The sequence below is a fragment of the Mus caroli genome, chromosome 14, assembly GCF_900094665.2.
Source record: "Mus caroli chromosome 14, CAROLI_EIJ_v1.1, whole genome shotgun sequence".
Classification (NCBI taxonomy): Eukaryota; Metazoa; Chordata; class Mammalia; order Rodentia; family Muridae; genus Mus; species Mus caroli.
In genome coordinates, this window is record NC_034583.1 from 19,014,012 (window position 1) to 19,036,085 (window position 22,074).

The 22,074-nt window shown below is 40.4% G+C and overlaps 2 protein-coding genes across 2 annotated transcripts in view; one reads left to right on the top strand and one right to left on the bottom strand.

Moving 5' to 3' along the window:
* The window catches only part of Arf4 (ADP ribosylation factor 4), a 17,680-nt gene extending 10,870 nt beyond the window's left edge, over window positions 1–6,810 (top strand). Inside the window, exons 4-6 of the mRNA XM_021182009.2 lie at window positions 2,831–2,902; window positions 3,680–3,805; window positions 5,863–6,810. Of these exons, the coding sequence (XP_021037668.1) occupies window positions 2,831–2,902; window positions 3,680–3,805; window positions 5,863–5,949 (285 nt within the window). The 3' untranslated portion in view covers window positions 5,950–6,810. The remainder of the gene's footprint in view (window positions 1–2,830; window positions 2,903–3,679; window positions 3,806–5,862) is intronic.
* A 2,244-nt stretch (window positions 6,811–9,054) lies between these two features.
* Window positions 9,055–19,803, bottom strand: Pde12 (phosphodiesterase 12). The gene is made up of 3 exons (XM_021182361.2): window positions 18,268–19,803; window positions 16,341–16,419; window positions 9,055–15,764 (listed from the first exon to the last, which is right to left on the bottom strand). Exons 1-3 carry the CDS (start codon window positions 19,570–19,572, stop codon window positions 15,322–15,324), a joined length of 1,827 nt encoding a protein of 608 aa, XP_021038020.1. The 5' UTR covers window positions 19,573–19,803; the 3' UTR covers window positions 9,055–15,321.
* Between the last annotated feature and the right edge of the window lie 2,271 nt (window positions 19,804–22,074).

The following is a 22,074-nucleotide window of genomic DNA, read 5'->3' on the forward strand; positions in this document are numbered from 1 at the left end:
CCTGGAACTCACTCTGTAGACCAGGCTGGCCTCAAACTCAGAAATCCACCTGCCTCTGCCTCCCAAGTGCTGGGATTAAAGGTGTGCGCCACCACGCCTGGCTCAAGGTACATACTTTTAACAGAGATGTAGTTTCTACATACTACTGTTTCATTAACTGAGCATTTCAAATACTGTGCAGTTTGAAAATTTTCAAAAAGGTCTTAAATCAGTTGTTTTCTTTTTTTAAATTTTTATTTATTTTTTAATATCTATTTATTTATTATATGTAAGTACACTGTAGCTGTCTTCAGATACTCCAGAAGAGAGCATCAGATTTTGTTATGGATGGTTGTGAGCCACCACCATGTGGTTGCTGGGAATTGAACTCAGGACCTTTGGAAGAGCAGCAGGTTCTCTTAACCGCTGAGCCATCTCACCAGCCCAAATCAGTTGTTTTCTAATGCCACTTCTTTTGCTGTATAAAGTTGTAATATTTGCAGATATCTTCTAAATTCTTACTGCCACCTTTTTGTTATGAGTTTCTTTTGATCTTGTAATCCTTGAAATTTTCATGGGATGTTTGCTTAGGGCTTGTTTCCTCCAATTAGAGAGTTAGCAGGCTACATTTTAAAGTGAGATTTTTTTTTTGTTTCTATGGTGAAGTATATAAAAACTATTGACTGAACAGGTTATGTTGATGTATTTAGGAATAGACACATCAACAACAAAGAAAACGACGCCGTGAATTTAAAAGAGAGCAGAGAGTTTGGAGTTACATGGGAGATGTTGGAGGGAGAAAAGGGAAGAGGAAAAATAATGTAATTTTATTTTAATCTCAAAAAAATAAAATATAACTTAAAGAGGAAGAAATTATATGTAAACAGTTCTTTTGCATTACTAATGAAATACTTTTTCTTAAAGATGATTAAACTATCAGGAAGTTATTCTTATAACCACACACCTGAAAACAACGTGTTAGGACCATTATCCAATTCTCCAATTTATTTTAGAACAAGAAAAGTGTGTTGTCTCTCCATTTCACACTTTGTACGTGCCTTTTACTGCATACATTAATCAACATCACTTATAATTTTGGGGATCCTTTGTTTATTTTCCTTTTGTCTTCACCATTGCCTCTGCTCATTTTCTTCACTTTTGAGACTGGTTCTTACATAGCCCATAGTAGCATCCTGGAAGTCACTGTAGCTGATAGTCCTTGTGATCTCCTGCCTCTGTTTCCTGAATGATGCGATCACAGAGGAGTGTAACACCAGACTCAGTTTTGCTCAGTGTAAGAGCTCAAACCCAGAGCTGCTTGCAGGCCAGGCAAGCATTCTCCTCTTCTGTGCTACACCCCAAGACCTGTAGCTCTTCTGATACTTAAATATGGCAGGGTAGGGAAAAGGGCTACAGTTGCTTCTCTTAACGTAGAGAAAGGTAGTCACTGATTAATACGATTTTTGTGCTTTGTGTGTGTGTGTCTGTCTGTGTGCATATATGTTTTGGGTTTGTTTTTTGTTGGTTTTTTTTTTTTTTTTTTGGATTTGAAGTAAGAATGATAGGTTAAAATCACATGTTGCTTAAATTAGTTTTCAATATTAGCCTTGAGCTTATCTTCCTGTTTTATTTGGATTTTATTTTAACAGGAATGTCTTAGGGTTACTGTTGCTATGGTGAAACACCATGACCAAAGCAATCTGGGGAGGAAAGGGTTAATTTGGCTTAGGCTTCCATATATTGGTTTATCATCGAAAGACATCAGGACAGGAACTCCAGCAGGGCAGGAACCTAGATGCAGGAGCTGATGGAAGGTCGCTATTAACCGGTTTGCTGTTTTGGTTGCTCAGCCTGCTTTCTCATAGAATTCAAGACCACCAGCCCAGATGGCACCATCCACAGTGGGCTTGGGGCTTCATCCATCAGTCACTAGTTAAGAAAATGCCCCACAGTCCTGCCTAGCTTGATCTTTTGGTTTTGTTTGTTTTGTTTTGTTAAATATCTATTTGCATACACACCTGCATGCCCGATGAGGGCAGCAGATCCCAGTAATAGATGGTTGTGAGCAACCATGTGGTTGCTGGGAATTGAACTCAGAAACTCTGGAAGAGCAACCAGTGTTCTTAACTATCTCCAACCATCTCCAGCCCCCTATAGCCTTATCTTATGGAGGCACTTTTTTTTTTTTAAACTGAAGTTCCCTCCTGTCAGATTGCATCAGCTGACATAAATTAACCTGAACAGAAACTTTTTTCTTTTTAAAATCACTTCCCTCTCCCTCCTTCCCTCCCCTCTTTGCCTGTCTTGTCTGTCTGTCTGTCTCTCTCTCTCTTTCTCTCTCTGTGTCTGTCTGTCTTGGGGGGGGTGTACCTCTGAGACACAACTTGCATTGTTGGGAGGAATCTACTCTTTCACCATGTGAGTTCTGGGGATCAAGCTCAGGTCATTATGCGCCTTTACCTGGTGAACTATCTTGTTAGCCCCATGTTAGAGACTTTTAAAAACTCTATTTGGAAACCCTCTGTCTTAGTTATGTTTACTACTGCTGTGATGAAACACTATGATCAAAGCAGCTCAGAACCATTAGCCCGGGACAGCACTACCACGGGCTGGGCCCTCCATGTCAGTAACTAATGAAGAAAGTGCCCACAGCTGCAGCTCATGGTGGGAGGCCATTTCTTACTTGAGGTTTCTTCCCCTCTGATGACTTGAGGTAAAACTGGCCAGGACACAAGAACATATTTTCTACCCCATGTCTAATTAAATAACTTTCGATACTGTTTTGGTGGGTATTTTATATTTAGTGTATATTTACATTAATTTTAAATTTATTGGAAAAAATTTTCCCTAGGGTCTCATTTTTGTGGTAGATAGCAATGATCGTGAAAGAATCCAGGAAGGAGCAGCTGTGCTGCAGAAAATGGTGAGTATAGACTTCCAGTTGATCGTTTGTAAGGGGTGTAGTGTTGAGAGCTGTCAGTGGCTACACAGTTTAGAGGTAGAAATAAACTTGGGAAACTATATTGTTTCCAGGTTCTTAAGAATGCACAGGAAAGCCTTCTGTGCCCACAGTCACTTCTTTTAGATTTCATGTAAGTGTGGTAATCATAAGACCAGGCCTTCCACACAGCGTGTTATCTCCACAGGATAGAATGTATCAGAGCTACCTGGATCTGTTCTTGGTATACTTCTTGCACTGGAAAAGATAGGAGCCCCCCCCCAAAAAAAATCATACCTAACTAATCTTGCTACTTAAGTACCTATGATCATGGAATACATATTTTGATACCTATTTTTGTCCTTGTCAGTTCTGAACCTGAGTGGGTAATAATGAGGGCTGAATGGTAATGAGCCATAGAATGGAGGATGATTGGCTTTAAACAGTTGTGCTACAGGAATGGCAGCTCAGGCCTGGGATTCTCAGCACTTGGCAAGCAGAAACAGCAAAATCTCAATTTTGAGTCTAGTCTAGGGGAAAAACAGTAACAAAAGCAAAAAATGTCTCTTTTCTTAGAGGCAAATCTTTATTTGCTCAAACTGAGGGATATGAGATTTATAAGAGTGCTTAAAAATTTACATAGAGAAATTTACTTGGTGTTCAATAGCTTGTTTAATGTTAAAGAAAATGTATACTTCGGAAGACTGTGTGATTGTTGGATTTTCCATGGGTAACTGCTAACGGTTTAGCCTTTATCCCCAGCTTCTGGAAGATGAGCTGCAGGATGCAGTGCTGCTCCTTTTTGCAAACAAACAGGATTTGCCAAACGCTATGGCCATCAGTGAGATGACAGACAAGTTAGGTCTTCAGTCTCTGCGAAACAGAACAGTAAGTATTGATAGGAGACACTAAGCTCGTCTCTGGTGAAGTGTCAGGGTAGGTAGGCTGATACTCAGCTGTTTGTCAGTATCGCTGTAGTTGTTACTGTTTGGAGGTAGGGTCTCATTTGTAGTCTTGGCTGGACTGGAATTCACTATGTCGACTAGTCTGGCCTCAAACTCAAAGAGATCTGGTCACCTCTGCATATGCCATGTTGGCCCAGTTTAAATGTATAATAATTACTTCCTTTGAACATACAGGACATTTGTAAAAATATGGTAATGTGATTTATAGGACTTTTCTTTAACTGCATTGAATGTTGCTTTTAAAAATACTGATTTTCTATTTTTAAATTTTATTTTTATTTAATTTTATCTTCTGTATTAATGTATTAACAATGTTGAGTTGAATATGTAGAGGTTACAGACATTCTTAAATTTGTATCATTCAAATAGCTCTCCAGCTATTTATTTTTACTATTCTCTGTGGTGTTAGGGTGTGAACCCAGATGATTCTTGTGCAAGTTAGGGTAATCACCCTAACACTGAATAGAATCTCCAACTTAGCAAGAATTTTATACTTGGCTTGCTTTTTTTAGGTGGTGCTCACTAAATATAAATAGTCTGTGCTGGCCTTAAACTTAGGGACATCCTCCTGCCTCCTGCTTTTCTTTCCTCAGTGCAAGGATTGCAAACATGCAATCATACTAAGCCCTGCATGTTGGATTGTTCATAAAAAGCCCAGGATGTATCAATTGTAACTTAGATCATACTGTTCAGTGCTCTTTGCTTATTGACTTTAAAAGAAAACCTTATGAAGAAACCTCTACTGATACATTTTTGAAGATATTTTGAATACAAAATTACAAGATATTCTGTGCCTGCTATAAAATAGCTTAACATTTTACATCAGTGATTGATGTATTGGCAATATCCCCATACATATAAATTGTATCACAAACATGAGACCTTGTTTTTTTTAAAAACAAAACAAAACAAAACAAAAAAAAACAAAAGCAAAAGCAAAAGATACTGCGGAAAACTGAGTGTCCTGTCCTTTACAAGAGCTTTGCTCTAATTTGCCAGCATGGCAGATACTATTTATTTGTTGTGTAGCATGTTGCAGTGTCTACATGGATTTAAAAAGATAAAGATACACAATAAGAACTTTCTTGGCCAGTCGTGGTGGCGCATGCCTTTAATCCCAGCACTCAGGAGGCAGAGGCAGGCGGATTTCTGAGTTCGAGGCCAGCCTGGTCTACAAAGTAAGTTCCAGGACAGCCAGGGCTACACAGAGAAACCCTGTCTCGAAAAACCAAAAAGAAAAAAAAAAAAAAAAAAAAAGAGAGAGAGAGAGAGAACTTTTTTGTGCTGTGGAGATATGAAATTGTCTTCCCCTCCCTGCTGGGCTAATAGGGTATTTGGTCTTCAGATAATTGGCAGTATGATAAACCTGCCGTGGCCTTGCAACATGAAAATAAGATTTTATTCTAAGGTGAAAGAAGACTATTCTGTTAAAAATAAAAGTATCAACAAACATCTTTCAGAAATTTACCCCTTTTACACTGGGAATGTGGCTTAATGGCAGAGGACTTGCCTAGCACATGCAGGGCCCTGAGTACGATCTCTAGCACTACAAAAATCAAAGTTTATGTCATGTGTCAGGCTCATGTGTCGCCTTAGTTTATGAGAATCTTATGGATTATGTAGGTAGTTTGAGATTTTCCCATCATTCCTCAGATTATGTGGGGGAGTGGTAAACTGATAAGTTCATTGAAGAATAGATGGAGCTTTAAATGGGTAGAGTGAGAAGCAAGAGGTGTGAGAACATACCTGAAGGATGAAGGTTGAATGACCTGTATAGTTAGCTAGATCATTAAGTTCATGTTTGTGGGATATAAGTACTTATTTCCTTATATTTAATACAGTGACTTTTTTTGTATATTTGTAACCACTGACTCAGTAGTGCCCTTAGGCATTTATGGGGAGGAGCTTAATATTTCGTTTAAAAATGGCACTGTGTATTGTCTTGTTAATCAAGGGCTTTCTTGTTCTTTTTTTTCACAGTGGTATGTCCAAGCCACTTGTGCTACACAAGGAACTGGTCTGTATGAGGGACTGGATTGGCTGTCAAATGAACTTTCAAAACGTTAAATGAAGCTGGATATCTAACCAAGGACATGTTTGATAGAATTGGTCTAGGCTTGTTACAACAAAATTAGTTTGCATCTTGGTTATTAAAGGATATCTGAGACAGGTTTGGGCAGAAATTACAGCGTTTAAAACTTGTTTTGTTGCCAATTATTGTTTACCAAGAACAATGTTGCTATTTAGCAATGTGCTTGGGTTTAAGAGAAATTCTCCTTGGGAAAGAAAAGTATCCATTATTATGCTTCCCTTGAACCTAAATGCCTGGATACATAGCTATTGTGACACCTTTAGACAGATCTGAGTGGTTTGTGAGCCCACAACAATAATGTTTTAAAGTTACTCCCTTGATGCTTTACTGATACCTTTATCATTCCTCAGACAGTCTGCTGACTTAAAAATGTAGCATTCCATTTGTATTTATTTCTACCCCTTGCCAAAAAGATTTTTCTAATAATGCTTGTACAGGCCAGGGCCGTGGTCCAAAACACTATTCAGTTTTCTTGTACTGAGGATCCCCCCACCCCACCACCCCCACATTATTGACTCCTGGCTTCTATCAGCCAAACTTTGATGTGGTTTGGATTTGATAGCCAATTCTGTGCTGGATGCAAAGAGTTCATATTGAGATAACTTTTAATACTCAGCAGATTGTCTTCCTTTATATTGTTATCTTTTTTATGTTGCATGTTGCTTTTGGAATCAGCCTGACTCTTTGCCCAGTATATGATAGTTCTACTGGTATTTTACTGTTTATTGATGAACATATCTTCATTAAGAATTTTTTGAAAACTCATCAAATTCAATGAATAAGTTTTCTTCATAACCCATTTGGAATTATTCCTAATAAAATGATTTTAAAAAACATGATTGTGTGTTCTTTTGAGACTTTGCAATATTTGAAAATGATTTCCTGATATAACAAAGTATGGCTAAATCCCAGTGAATTTACTTATGGTTTAAGTTGTCCGTAAACTTAACCATGGGTTATCATGTGCATTAAAGTAAGGTGCACTATGAAGAATTTTAATTTTTCTAGTAGAATACCATTTGAAGCTATGAAGTCCAAAGGTCAGATGAAGAAGAGGACTAAGTTATCATAATATGAACTCCAGAAGCTGAGTATGAAGGGGTTGGTGATGAAGCTCAGTCGGTGATTCATTGGTGATGAAGCTTGCCTTGTATACATTGAGTTTGAGCCCAGTATCACGTGCCACAGAGATGGCAGAAATCATCATCCACTTACTGAGTTTGAGGCCAGCATAAGACCTTTCTCAAAGAAAATAATTTGACAAGTGGGTATGCATACATTTGGCAACTAACATTAGGTAGGATGCATAGCTAAGTGATGCTACTCTGAGAATAGTCCATAAGCACTGTGGCAATATTAAAAAAGTCAAGCTGCCATCTCTCCTGACCTGCCAGTCCGAGTTCCTGCTCTAGTACTGGTACTGGTGAGCCTCACCACTGAACTACTCTCTCCCAACTAGCCAGTTCATCTCGCTTCACCACAACGCCCCACACACCCCATGATCAGCCACCTCAACACCTAGTTACCCAGTAGAAACATGACCTTTTTTTTTTGGTTTTTCAAACAGGGTTTCTCTGCATAGCCCTGGCTGTCCTGGAACTCACTCTGTAGACCAGGCTGGCCTCGAACTCAGAAATCCACCTGTCTCTGCCTCCCGAGTGCTGGGATTAAAGGCGTGTGCCACCACTACTCAGCCAAAACATGACTCGAAAAGCTTAACTATCCAATCAGATTTATATAACAAGATCACAATTTACAAGGTGCCAATACAATAATTTCAGAGCCAATTGATAAAGCTTTGACCTAATTATTCTAACTTTGTGACAATCTTAGCTCCTTGTGGCTGTTTAAAACCACATGGGATCAGGATCATCATGTGTCTGCCTCCACGTTGTCTTCTCTTCTGTGACCTCTCCCTTTTCCCAAAACTCCTAGCTCTGCCTCCCTTTTCTTGTCCAATCACAGGTCTGCCACTGCCCTAATGTGATTGGACAGAGAAAGTCCTGCAACAGTGGGACTTAACATTTCAAATGTCAGCACAAGATGTATCCAGACTTCCATGTTATAGTGGCAACTGTGATACATGCCATAACTACTGGTTGGAGTGGAATTTTGTCTATATTGTCTCATGTATTATAAACTGATTTTTTATGACTTACAGATGTAGATAAACTCATGGATCAAAAAATGTATTTCTTTTCTTGTTTGTGTTCTTGAGACAGGGTTTCTCAATAGCCCTAGTTGTCCTGGAACTTGCTTTATAGACCAGGCTGGTCTTGAACTTAAAAGATCCATTTGCCTTTGCCTCCCAAGTGTGGGGATTAAAAGTATGAACCACTACACCCAGCTTCAAAGTTTTATTTCTGAAGTCAATTACAGGTTTGTAAAATGTGTGTTCTTATTTTGTTCACAAAATAAAAACCACTTAATTTAGCAAAGTAAACTGAAGTTAAGCAATTTCTGAGTATCTAAAGTAGGTTATTGAGATAGAGTATGTTTAATTAGTGTGCTTCATTTGATGTGATTGAAATATCCTTAGCCCTTCTTTCCAAGTAAGAGAGGTCTTCTTTCTCTCTAGAGAAATCTAAATTACAGTACAGTGTGTGGTTTTTTGGGATATAAAATAGAAAATGTGAAGCTTCCGTAAGTTAAGGGGTTAGAGTGTAAGTTAGCACTACAGTTAACTAAAATCTAAGCTGGAGGGATGACTTAGTGGTCAAGCACTGGCTGCTCTTCCAGATTGCCAGCACCCAGATGGGGCCTCACAACTATCTCTACCTGCAGCTCCAGGGGTTCCAAAGCTCTCTTCTGGACTCTGGGGGCCCTGTACATGTGGTGAACACATGAAGACAAAACACATAAAATGAAAAAATTTTAAATATTTGCCAGGCAGTGGTGGCGAATACCTTTAATCCCAGCATTGTAGTTAGTTACATTTAGGCAAATATTAATAACAAGGTTATTTTTTTAAAAAAAATATTTATTTAATGTATATCAGTACACTGTAGCTGTCTTCAGACACACCAGAAGAGGGCATCAGATCCTATTACAGATGGCTGTGAGCCACCACGTGGGAACTGCTGGGAACTGAAGTCAGGACCTCTGGGAGAGCAGTCAGTGCTCTTACCGTTGAGCCATCTCTCCAGCCCCAACAAGGTTATTTCTGTAGTCCATGTAACATGTTTAAGTGACTAAGTTAACAAACTCAGTAAACAGCAACTGCCTTCTCAGTCAGTGTTTACAGTAGAAGAAAAGAAACTAGGTTCCCTTGCAACTTGCAATTTCTACTCTGCAAACGAGTGGTGTGCATTCAGTTTCACTGGGCACTCAGTACTAGCTCTTAGGAACTGTTCTGGCTTTAGTTAACAGTGGTTCGTTTTTTGTCCAAATGTATTACCATTCAAATAGACATGTATGGTATTCTGTCTACATGTTCACTTTCCACAATTTCAGTCCTTATGTTCCACCATGTTTTAAAAATTAAATGGAAGGTTTAAAAAGAATTAGGCTTTAAATAACTTATATCTTATTAGTATATTGTACTTATATCAGTTAAACTATCATAAGTATGTATGCACACACACAAGATTGATACAGGGTATGATGCTGTTTTAGGAATCCATTTGGAGTCTTATAAGTAGGGAACTCATGTTCCCTAGAGGAAAGAGGAATGTAAATTAAAAAGTAAAAAGTGTTGAGGATGTGTAAAAATCAGAACCTCAGGTTTTGCTGGTAGAGATGCACCTGCTTTCAGTAACCTAGCATTTTCTCAAAAGGTAAGTTGTTTCCACATGACCCAACAGTTCTGCCCCTGTGGAAGAGGAATGCCCAAGAGAAATGAAAACACCCACACAGAAATTGTACACAAAGACAGAAAAATTATTTGTGGAAGCAGTATGAATGTCCATTAACCTACAAGTAGATTGATGAAATATAGTATAGCCTAACAATGGAAAATTCATCTTTAAAAATCCCAGTACTGATGCTACAACATGGAAATACCTAAACAGCCTAAGTGAAAAGAAGCCAGTCACAAAATACATGTTTTCTGAAGTACGTATTTATGAAAGTCCGAAATAGACATTTCATGGAGACAGGTAAAGGGGTTGCCCGAGCAAACGGAGTAACTACGTTTAAGTAGGATTTTTCTGACATTCAAATACCAAAAGCTCTTAAAGTTACCACCACCAGTTTAAGAATAGGGAAAGATTAGGATGGTGGGAAATATGAAAGGGTTATGTAATTTGTTTTAGATAATCTGTAACACTACTATTAACCCAATTTTATTTTAACTGTCAGTCTCATAATTCAGGCTGGCCTCCAACTTACTAAACAGCTGTGGATGACACTGAATGGATTCATCTACTTCCACCTCCCAAGTGCTAGGATTACTGCTATGTGCCACCTTTAACAGCTGTCAAAATACAGAGTATTTTCTATGTCACTTTGTCTGGATGTATGGTTAGCAATAATGCTTTATGTATGATAAATTCTTTTTTTGTCTTTGTTTTTCAAGACAGGGTTTCTCTGTGTAGCCCTGGCTGTCCTGGAACTCACTTTGTAGACCAGGCTGGCCTCAAACTCAGAAATCCGCCTGCCTCTGCCTCCTGAGTGCTGGGATTAAAGGCATGCGCCACCATGCCCGGCGATAAATTCTTTTTAAAGTGCCTTTTCAATATAAGAAAGTCAACTAAACTGTCAAGTTCCCTACGGAATCAACCCCAATAGTTCTAGGAAGCACATACAAACTAGCAAAAATGCAACCTACAACTATTTCAGTATCCTAAGGAAATGTGCAATGGCAACTCTCCAGGGTATGAGAGAGTTGCCAGATGAAATAGGCTTAAATTCACCACAAAATGGATATATGATGGAGATAGTTTTTTAGTGTCCGAAAGAAATTGTTTTTGTTTTTCAAAACATGGTAACAGGCCTGGTCAGCCTGTAATTCTGACCAGGCTGGCCTTGAACTCAGAGATCTACCTGCCTCTCTGCCTTCGAGACCAAAGGCATGCACCATCACGCCCAAAAATGAACAATTAAAAAAAAAAAGTATTTCAGAGCCAAGTGGTGGTAGTACACACCCTTAATCCTCACACTAGGAGGCAAATCTCGGCCTGGCCTACATAGAAAAACCCTCAGGAAAAACCCACAAAACATTGCAGAGCTTGGGTTTTGACAAATCAAGAGATTCCCATCAGAATAATCAGACTGGAAGCTGAAAAGCTGAACCGACTGCTTCCACGGTTGTTTATCTAGTTTTTGTTTATTTTTTTCTTGGTGATTTTTAAGTTTACAGGTATAGTGTGTTTTGCCTGCATTCCTGGAGTCCAGAGATGCCAGTTAAGGATGTGGGCCCCCTGGACCTGGAGTTACAAAAGGTTGTGAGCCACCATGTGGGTCTTGGGAAATGAACTCTGGGTCCTTTGGAAGAACAAGTGGTCTTTTCAGGCTCAGGTTTACTGTTTACAATGTCACTATTAATAGTTATATAGTGGATGGTATCAACCAGTTCAACTGATAAGTTTAATGTTTAAAATTAGCCTCTATATAAATTAAATTTTAGCATCTGTATTATTAATACACTACCTTAAGTGGTCAAGTAATATTTTCCCTACCTCTTATTTAACAGGGTAAATGCCAGCTTAAGTTTATTGGCTTAAAGTTTACGTTAGCTTGAATTTAGAGATGTTTTTTAAAAAAAAACTAGAATAGCTTGAACTTTCAATGATTATACATAATTTATTATTATAAATTATACTCAATTATATCCATCTAATTTTCTCAAAACTTAGCCATTCTTGCCATCTGCTAATCTGTACCTTTTAGATTTTAAAGTAAGTTCTCTGCAATTGCTGAAGCGTGAAGTATGGCCTTTTGTTGTGCAGGTCTTAGGCCTTTACCAAAATTCTTTATAGTCAAGGTTGTATTTTTAACTTTGATATTCAGTTTTCTTTAAAGGAAGCAGTAAAACCTTTCCTACTTGGCACAAAAATCATAAAAATAAGTAGCAGCTGCTGAAGGTGGCTCTGGGAAGAGGTCTGATAAGCTGTATTTTAAGATAAGCTTGCTTGTGACTGCAACAACTGCAATTCCAAAGTTCAAAGTGTGTCACTGAAGTGTTAACTAGGATGGCTGTTCAAAAAATGGATATAATTTGTGAGGATGGAGGGAACCTGAACCTGTATATAACAGTGAGGGAGGTTTAGGATAGTGTAGCCACTGTGGGAAAGTATGGCACTGCTGCAGAAAGCTACAGAGAATTATGACCCAGCAATTCACCAAATTATATACTCTAAAAGAACTGAAAACAGATGTTTGGACTGGGTGTGCAGCTCAGAGCAGTCCATACACCAGCCCAGGGTTTGATTCCCTAGTACTAACAAAAAGAGGATGTTCCAATCTCCACAGTACTACTCACAACAGCAAACTAGCCAATCCAAATGCTCACATAAGCAAGATGTATTATCCATGCAGTAGAAAATGTGTAAAAAAGATGAAGTATTGGTACATACTGTTACACAGATAAGCTTGAAAAACATCCAGTCAATACAGACAGATATATCAGAACTGGCAGATGATATGTCTATACTGGTAGAGAATGAGGATATAATTTAGGCTTTCCTTTTGAAGTGATGAAAATGCCTTAGAATCAGTTACACAACAGTGAATGTATTAAATACAACTAGGCTGTATACATTTAAATGGTTAGCTTTTGTATTGTAATCAGAATGCAGTATTGTTGTATTGTAATGCTAAAATTTACCCAGGTAATACAACTCATCACCACTTACTAGAAATGGCATATTTCTTAGAAATCAGGGCCACAGAACTTACTTTATAAGTGAAAGCCCTTATCCTCTCTACAAATGAAATCAAGATAATACTTCCTGCAAGTATGCTGAGCAAAAGGGTTTCAAACACATTTTTAAATAGTGTTTAGAAAATTGGTGTTGGCCGTATTTCAGAAGACTTCCCTACTGAGTTTTAAGATGAATACTACAAATTTTATCTTCCCTTACAATATAGAGATTTTACATTTTAGAACTTTAAAGAAAAGATACTGTAGCCAGAAATGATATTTTTGCTAATGAACTGCAAACTGTTAGTGTTACTGGGACAACTTTAAGAGTTGATTTTAACAGAATAACATACTCTAAAATATTCACATTTCCTTTACGAAGAACTTGTGACATAAATGTGGTTTGCCACAAAGTTGCTAGAGTTCTCAGAATCATTAAATACTAAAAATTTCAAAACTAATAGAAAAATTCAATCACGAAGACAACTTTAAACACTTCTGATCAACACCTTGTCCTGTCCTAAGTACAAATAAGTTTCTTCATAGAGTTTGTGCAGTGCTCCTACCTTTGCACACCTGTAAGCTGGAGTCAGATCTTTACACTTCATTATCAGAATATCCTGAAATATCTGTATATAATCTGACTATACCATTTAATCCACAAATATCAAATTTAAGGATTTAGGACATGGTATGTTTGGTAAATCACAGTTCAATTTCGCCACGGAGTTAATGCAGGAGGTCAATGCATGGGTATGAATTACAAACATTTTTCTTTCAAAATGCTCACTTCTTGCTGAGTAAATTACTGTTAATTCCTGAAGAGTTCATGTAAGTTTGTCAACATGGTTATCTGAAGGCAAAACAAAACCAATTTTGGAGAGGGTTGTAGCTCTGATGCAGCTTGGTAGTACTAAGCATGGTTAGCATGCTCAGGGTTCTGGGTTCAATCCCCAGCAACACAGAAATAAAATAATACTGAAATAATATTTTGCAAAAGAACTAGTTCTGACTATATAAACTGCCACTAAAATGCTCTCAAAAGTGGCATGTACATGGCTGGGAATATAACTGAGTGCCCTGAATTTGACCCTTGGGAAGAGAAACTACCATATTTATGAAGGCACAATTTGGTAACATCAACTTTTCATCAGCTTTTTTTATTTTAAGCATCCCAAGAAACTGCCACCTTATGTTTCCCTTTAAATAATTTGAATAAAGATTCAATGTGAAGTGCAAATGAAATGCTTATATTTTTCAGACTTACTAACCTAAGAGTATCTGATAACAGAATATGGAAAACACAGATCACATTAGAAGAATATGGGGAAAAATGGATTTACAGATTAAATAATTTGAAGACTGGAAAATAAGACCTCTTTTTGAGGTATAAGAGGCCTTTATTATCTATGCTAGAAATTAAGTGCAGAAAGCTATGCTTGTGCTACAGTTAAACCTGGACATGACAAAGCAACAGCTAAAGCATTACCAAGAAGAAGACGTGGAGAGAACAAATGTAGTAAAGCATCTAAACTAGGTACTAATCAACCCAGCTTGCAATTTCAAATGTTGGCTTCATCTTAAAATTTCTTATATAAATTATGTGGCACTGTTCTGTTCCTCAAGCTATAATGCTTACATCTATAAAAAGTTTATTTCAGATATTGACAAAAACCCACTGTCCCCTTTTTCCCTATGTATGTAGCCCAAGCTGGCCTTGAACTGTGTAACCCAGACCAGAACTGACCTCGAAGCAGTCCTGCCTCAGGTTCCTGAGTCTAGGATTACAGCTATAAAGCACCACGCCTGATTCCCCCTTTCCCTGTGTGCTTATATTTTATGAGTAAGAGCAAAGGCAAGGGATCAAGTCATGTCCCCGGTCCCTTTGAATACTCTTTTGTGCTTGTATCCTACTATTAAAATGAGCTGAAGTGCAAGTGAGAAGACAAATTAGATGCATTTGAACCGTCATTTGTACACTGGAAAACAATGCTAGAAGGAAAATACCTTCCTAACTGAAAAAGGAAGAAGCTAAAAGAATTGGTAATGGTACATTTTAATCTTTTGTTAAAGCTCCAAAATTATAATAAATTCTAACCAAATTGAGGTAGTGACAGACTAATGTATTCCATGTGTCTCTGAAGTCTCTCACGTTTTACCTACATGTCCCCTCCTTCCCCAATTATATTAACATAATTCAATGTAAAATGTGCTGTGAAAGAAAAATTGAGATTATTCAAATAGTACTTAAAAATCTTAATTACCAGCTTAAAAAAACTTATAAAATGTACACAATATTTCAATTTTATTCTTGCTAGTCATAAATATGTTTTCCTCCAAATGTAGGGAATTTAAAAAAAGAGGATAAAGATATTATATGATGCAAAGATGAATTAGTTCTATAACGAAGCCGTCTGGAACATAACCAGTAGGGAATGACCGTTAAGTCTAGTGTTGCCTCATTGAAGGTTTATATATGAGCTTTGTTTCATATTACATTTTTTGAAAAGTTCCTAGCTTCCTTTCAGAGTTAGTGAAGTAAAATCTATTTCCATTTTAAATCACATACAAGTGCTATGTGATCAGAAGGATGAGAAACACTAGGTAAGGCCTGGTGGGTGGTAACTTCTTCATGACTAGGTAATGGGATCACCTGTTCAACCTCTAAAGTCTTTAAGTCAATGAAAATGTAATCTAGACATCCGTGAAAGCCACCGACATAATTTGTGTAAGCAGGCTCACCACAAGCACTCTTCAGTTGGAAACAGTGTGTGAGAGACATGCTGCATCTCTCCTCTTCCCCATTGGAAGCCCAGTCTTCATGATCCTCTGCAATGCTGCCATTGATGACAAAATGATACATGCCTGTTGATGGTGTACTATTAAAGTCGCCACAAAATATAACTGGTATGCCAGGATAGAGATCACGTGAGACATGTCTAATATGAACCAAGGCTACTGCCATTTGAATGAGACGAATGTATCCACCTACAAACACAAACAAAATTAGTGCTAAGTATTTTTTTAAAGCACCCCCCCGAGAGCACATTGCACCCACAAATCATGGTACCTGAATTACATTCAACACACACAGACACACACACACACACACACACACACCTTACTTTTGATTTTTTGATAAGAGTTTTGAAATCCACGTTGGCCTAGAACTTGAAATCCTCCTGCCACAGCATCCTCAGAGCTGATTACATGTGTGTACCACCACCTGAGCCTTATCAAACTCTTATCTTGAATGTCACTCAGATATTATAGGCTATTATTTCAAGTTGCTTACAAAAAAATCTATGTCTTGGGCCCAGCAAGATGGCTCAGCTGGTAAAAGTGCTTGTTACCAAGTCTGATGACCTGAGTTCAATCCCAGGATCCCATATGGTGGAGCAAGAGAACCAACTCTGACCTCTACACATTCCACCTGTCACACACACACACACACTCACACACACACACACATAGGTGTAGGTGTGTGTATGTGAGTGTGAGCATACAGCTTTAATAACATTGAGTCTCAATGTTTAAGACATTGTAAAGCTAAAGAAAACCTACCTTTTGGGTGCCAGTAGAGATGGGTGTTAGCAACACATATCTTTTTCGAAGAGTCCGTTGTAGACTGAAGAACTGAAATCTGTAATAGGAAACATCAATGTTCAGTTGGTGTCTGCCGAACTCCTGAAAGTATTTTTGGTTTGGTTTTGGTTGTTTGAGGCAGTTTCTCACTGTATACTCCTGGCTGTCCTAGAACTCACTATGTAAACTAGACTGGCCTTGGAACTCATAAAAATCGTCTGCCTCTTCCTCCAAAGTTCTGGGATTAAAGCAGGTGCCATAATACCTGACTCTCAGGCTGAGCTATTTCATTCCACAATCTCTTGAAAACTAAGACACCAATTTTTAAATCTGACATTACAAGTTTTAAGGTATGTAACATGAATAAATATAACATTTTAGTAACCATCCAATATACACCATTATGAAAAACTACATTGTAGTTGATAAATTTAAGATTGAACTGTTTTCACCGGGCAGTGGTGGTGCACGCCTTTGATCTCAGCACTTGGGAGGCAGAGGCAGGTGGATTTCTGAGTTCGAGGCCAGCCTGGTCTACCGAGTGACCCTGTGTCAAAAAAACAAAAAAACAAAAAAAAAAGAAAGAAAAGGGATTGAACTGTTTTCAAGTATGAAAGCACTTACTTGTCCTGGAGTCAGATCTGTTTGAACAGTCTAGCATTTACAGCACTGTGCCTCGGAGTAAGGTAAAGAAACCATATCACCTCCCTCATAGATGTGTGTATTCAATTAAATGAACTTACATAAGAGTGCACAGAACACAATGGTGCTTGAAAATGGGTAGACATTTACTCTGAACAAAACCCATTACATAAAAAACTCTGAAAATGCCCTTAAAGGCGATGAGCTTAGTAGCACACAACTGTAATCCCAGCACTTAAGAGGCAGGTGACTCAGTGGTTCATGCTAGACTGACCTACATATCCAGTTCAAGACATTCACCGATACACAGTGAGACCTTATCTCAAAAGTATCAACAAAATTCAACAAAGGAAACAAAATAAAATAAAACAAAACAAAACACAAACCCACAGTTTAAAGCTACGTTCACACCCTGAACAATAATGCTAACATTGTCAAGTGGCTATGAATCCTGGCTTTATACTTCTTTCTTTTTATTTATTTAATATATGTGAGTACACTGTTGCTGTCTTCAGACACACCAGAAGAGGGCATTGGTTCCCATTACAGATGGTTGTGAGCCACCATGTGGTTGCTGGGAATTGAACTCAGGACCTCTGGAAGAGCAGTGAGTGCTCTTAACCACTGAGCCATCTCTCCAGCCCTTCATACTTCTTTCAACTAGCATAAGGGCATTAGAACATTTTCTCAAGCCGTGGCGCACGCCTTTAATCCCAGAACTTGGGAGGCAGAGGCAGGCGGATTTCTGAGTTCGAGGCCAGCCTGGTCTACAAAGTGAGTTCCAGGACAGCCAGAGCTATACAGAGAAACCCTGTCTCGAAAAACCAAAAAAAAAAGAACATTTTCTCATTTATTAAAAAAGGATAGTATCTGTAAAAACAGATAGAAAAGCCAATTACTTTTTCTTACACACTAGTTAACAATAGAGACGAAACATCTTAAAAAAGGAGGGACTTACACTTGGGAGTGCTTTAAAGTGCACTTAAAATGGTACGTGTGTGACAAGTTACTATGTCTACCTGGATTGTAAGCACTAAGGAATGTCTCTATTCATCTTGTTGAAGGCAGCCTGCGGCAGGATAGGCACACAAGGAGAGGTTAAAATGTGCCGAATTAAGGAACAGGCTACACTTTCAAGATGCTAGGGCAAAAACACTTTAAAGAAATGCTTATTTCCAATGACGAGTACTAATACCCAGCCCCCTCTACTCCCGCAACCCCTAATCCTGGCCGAGTATGAAGAAAACAAGCAGAGCTACTTGACCTGAAGGACAGACGACCTCTGGAGGACCTTCTCCTGTGCTAATGGATTCAAAGCCAGCTTCTCTAGTAATTCTTTGTGCAGTGGGTCCGACTTGAGGGCTTCTTGAAAAGAGATGTCATGTTGACTAAGGAGCCTGAACTTGGACTTCCGGTAGAAAGTGGCCAGGCCTTCGTGCTGCTTGATTCGGAACACGCCCTCCAGCCCGAAGGCCTCCAGGGCCGGTACCAGGCTGTCGGAGAACACCGCGCGGTCCACCTCCTGCAAACAGATGAGGTCTGCGTTGTAGCCTGTGAGCTCCTTCTGTATGAGGTTCTGGCGGTAGTCAAGCTCCAGGGCGTAGGGGGCACAGTATGGGTACAGGACCGTCCGAGAGAACTCAGTCTGGGCGTACGTGTCAGCCAGGATGTTGTAGGAGACAGTGCGGATGAAAGAGTCCTCCGTCACCTTCTTGGTGTACAGATGTCGATGGTCAAAAGTGCAGGTGCCAGGCCCGGCCTCCACCGGGCACAGGCTTTCTAGCTCGCGGCTTGGCCCGAAGCGCTGCCCATTGCCCGGCGTACAGTGAAGCCGGAGCCGGAGCCCGATGTCTGCATTGCACGGGGTGTAGACGCGCTCGTCCACACCGGTCTCGATCCAAGCTGAAGGCTGCGAAGAGTGAGACGAGGACGCGGGGCCGCTGTCCCCAGGTTCTGCCGCCCCGGGTTTGACTTCCTTGTACCAGCGGAACACGGAGCTGGCGGGATCCCCAAATTCCAGGCCGAGTTTGGGGCACACAGGGAAGCCAGCCATGATGTAGCGCGGCAACTGCAGCTCCGTGAAGGTGGGCGGGTTGCGCTCCACCTTGTACTTGACGTCGCCGATCTGCAGCACCGCTCCGTCCTGCCAGGCGTCCACATTGAGCACATCCTCGGCCACCGCCTCCTCCCGGTAGTACAGCTTCACCACCGGCTCGCAGGTCGCAACCGGCTCAGGCCCTGTCGCCGCACAGGCCGCGCCACCGCTCGAGTGGGCTCGGTTCTTCCTGCTCTTCTTGGCGGCCGCTACCTTTGCGTGTCCCTTGAGGGCGTTGGTAGCGATCCGGCTGAGGGCCCGGCCCAGAGGCTCGCTCTGGTCCCGCTGCATGTTTTTGTGGCTGCCGTCGGCCAACGCGAAAGACAGGCTGAGCTTGGGCTCCGAGGGCACACAGCGCACCACCGCGCGCTCCATGGCGCGCACCGCCTCGTGAGTCCCTGCCTCGACCCGGCTGCGTCGCTCCACCACCGACCGGACCCCACGAAGCGCGCTGCGGCCCGGGAGCCTCCACATGAACCTGGCAGCCGACGAGATCAGAGATCCAGTGTCGCCCGCTGTCAAGTCCACCGGGAGGAGCGGCCGTGGCCGGGTACAAGACCCATTCAGACCGTGGACTTCCGGTCGGCGGCAAGCAGAAGCCGCGGTGTGAGCATCAAGCGCGCGGTGTTCCCGACTCGCACTTTCGCCAAGGCCACTTGCTCGCTCCTTCTTGTCTTGACCGCCGGTCTCGAGTTTCGAGCGCCTTGGTGTTTCTATTTAAGCATGGGTAAAAGGCGAAGAGTGAAGGAAATATAAGAGTGCCCGAGGGAACTACCAGAACCTGAAGTTTTGTTGAAAGTGTAGGCTGAGGGCGGGAACAATAGGCTTACGGAACCGGAAGTGACTGGGCGGTGCCTCCGGGAAACACTAGGCTTTCTGTCATTTCCAGTTGCTCTGGTTATGGCTGTGTGGGCGCCGGCCTCCTCCCCAGGATTGCAGCGTCCGCTCTGCACAGTTGGCGGACCTGTTCCCTGGTCTTTCGAGGTGTGGCGGGTTGAGTGACGCTAAGCACGACAAGTGTGGAGCCTATGGTAGCTAAGGAGCTCCGAGCCGCCCGCCGGCTTCCTCCACCAGCTTGTGAGCTCTGAGGATACAAAACACAAGATGCATAATGTACTTGAGCCTCGCGCTTTTGTTGTTAGGTTTTGAGGTAGGTTTCCTATCCGCCTTGGAACCCAGGAAGAATGAGTCAAAGCTACACAGCATAGTAAATGACAGAAAAAGTACAGACATGTTTTCGAAAGTTGTTAGTGGTTTAGGTAGTAAAGAGCTTGGAAGACCTTGTCTTTGTAGGGTTGCAAGGTTTAGCAAATAAAATTACAGGACTCAGGTAAAACTTTAATTAAGAACTCTTTAAACGAAGACGCTAAACCCCTCCCCATTTTACTTAATTTGAAGATTAAATTTCGCCGAGAGTTTTATTTCTATTTTTATTTCTTTTAAAACTCTTAACACGAATGATCTTGGTTTATTTGTAGACCAAAACGAAGTCCTATCTGACTGGAACAGTGAGCCCAGAGAGCACTAGTCTGTAAGAAAGACCCTTCAACTCTACTGAACTCAGATTGTCAGGCCTGACAGCATCTTTACCCATTGAGCCATTTCGCCAGCCCAGACCTTTTGTTTGCATGGTTTTTTATTTTTCAAGAAGTAATTCTGACTATGTCAAATCTCGTGGAAAGCTTGGTTTTTTGTTTGTTTGTTTTGTTTTGTTTTTTGTTTTTTGTTTTTGATTTTTCGAGACAGGGTTTCTCTGTGTAGCCCTGGCTGTCCTGGCACTCACTTTGTATACCAGGCTGGCCTCGAACTCAGAAATCCGCCTGCCTCTGCCTCCCGAGTGCTGGGATTAAAGGCGTGCGCCACCACGCCCGGCTGGAAAGCTTGTTTTTAATCCACAAGCTTGAAAGTAATAAGCAAATGCCTTTTTGTTGTTTTTGTTTTTCGAAGCAGGGTTACTTTGTGTATTCCTGAGTGTCCTGGAACTCAGAGATCTGCCTGTCTCTGCCTCCTGAGTGCTGGGATTAAAGGCATACACCAGCATGCCCAGCTGTAAATGCCACGACTGAAGCTATACTTTTATTAAATTGACTTTTAGCCTCATTTGTAATTATATAATTGAAACTTGAGAGATTAAGCAAAAGTATGATTTTGATAATACATATTGGAGGGAAAGGGCTAGGAATACTTTTATTTTTAATGTCAAGAAACACAAACTGGCTGGAGAGATGGCTCAGTGATTAAGAGCACTTGACTGCTCTCCTGAGAAGCCCTGAGTTCAATTCAACCCATTTGTAGTGGGTTCTGATGCCCTCTTCTGGTGTATCTGAAGTCAGCAACAGTGTACTCATACAGATAAAATAAAATTAAAAAAAAGAAGAAGAAACACAAACTAAGGGTACAGTTCAGTGATAAGAGTACTTGGCTAGCAATTGTGAGGATTTAAGAAGGCCTTAGAGAAAGAAAGTCTGCAAATAGCATAGTTGGTATAGTGTTTGCCACGCAAGAATGAGGATTTAAGTTTGATCCCCAGAACCCAGATGAAAATGCTAGGCAGAATGGTATGTGCTTGTATTCCCAGCTCTGCGATTACAGGTGGAGCCTTGGGGTTCTGGGCCAGACAACCTAGCCTAAATACAAGCTCCAAGTCAATGAGAGAACCAGTCTCAAAAAACCAGGGTGGTTTTTCCTAAGTAAAGACACTGGAAATTGACATCTGACCTCTACACATGAGCATATGTGTGCATGTTCAGCTCCCCACAACACACAACACGTGTGTCAATATAGACACATGATTTTTTTTTTTAAGTTTCAAATTAAAAGGAAAACTACAAAACTAAGCTAGATGTGGTGGCACATGTGTTCTAGACCAGGCTGGACTATGTAGTGCTACCTCCAATCAATATGAAAGAAACATACCTATAAGAATCATGTCTGGGTGTAGTGGCACACACCTTAAATCCCAGCACTTGGGAGGCA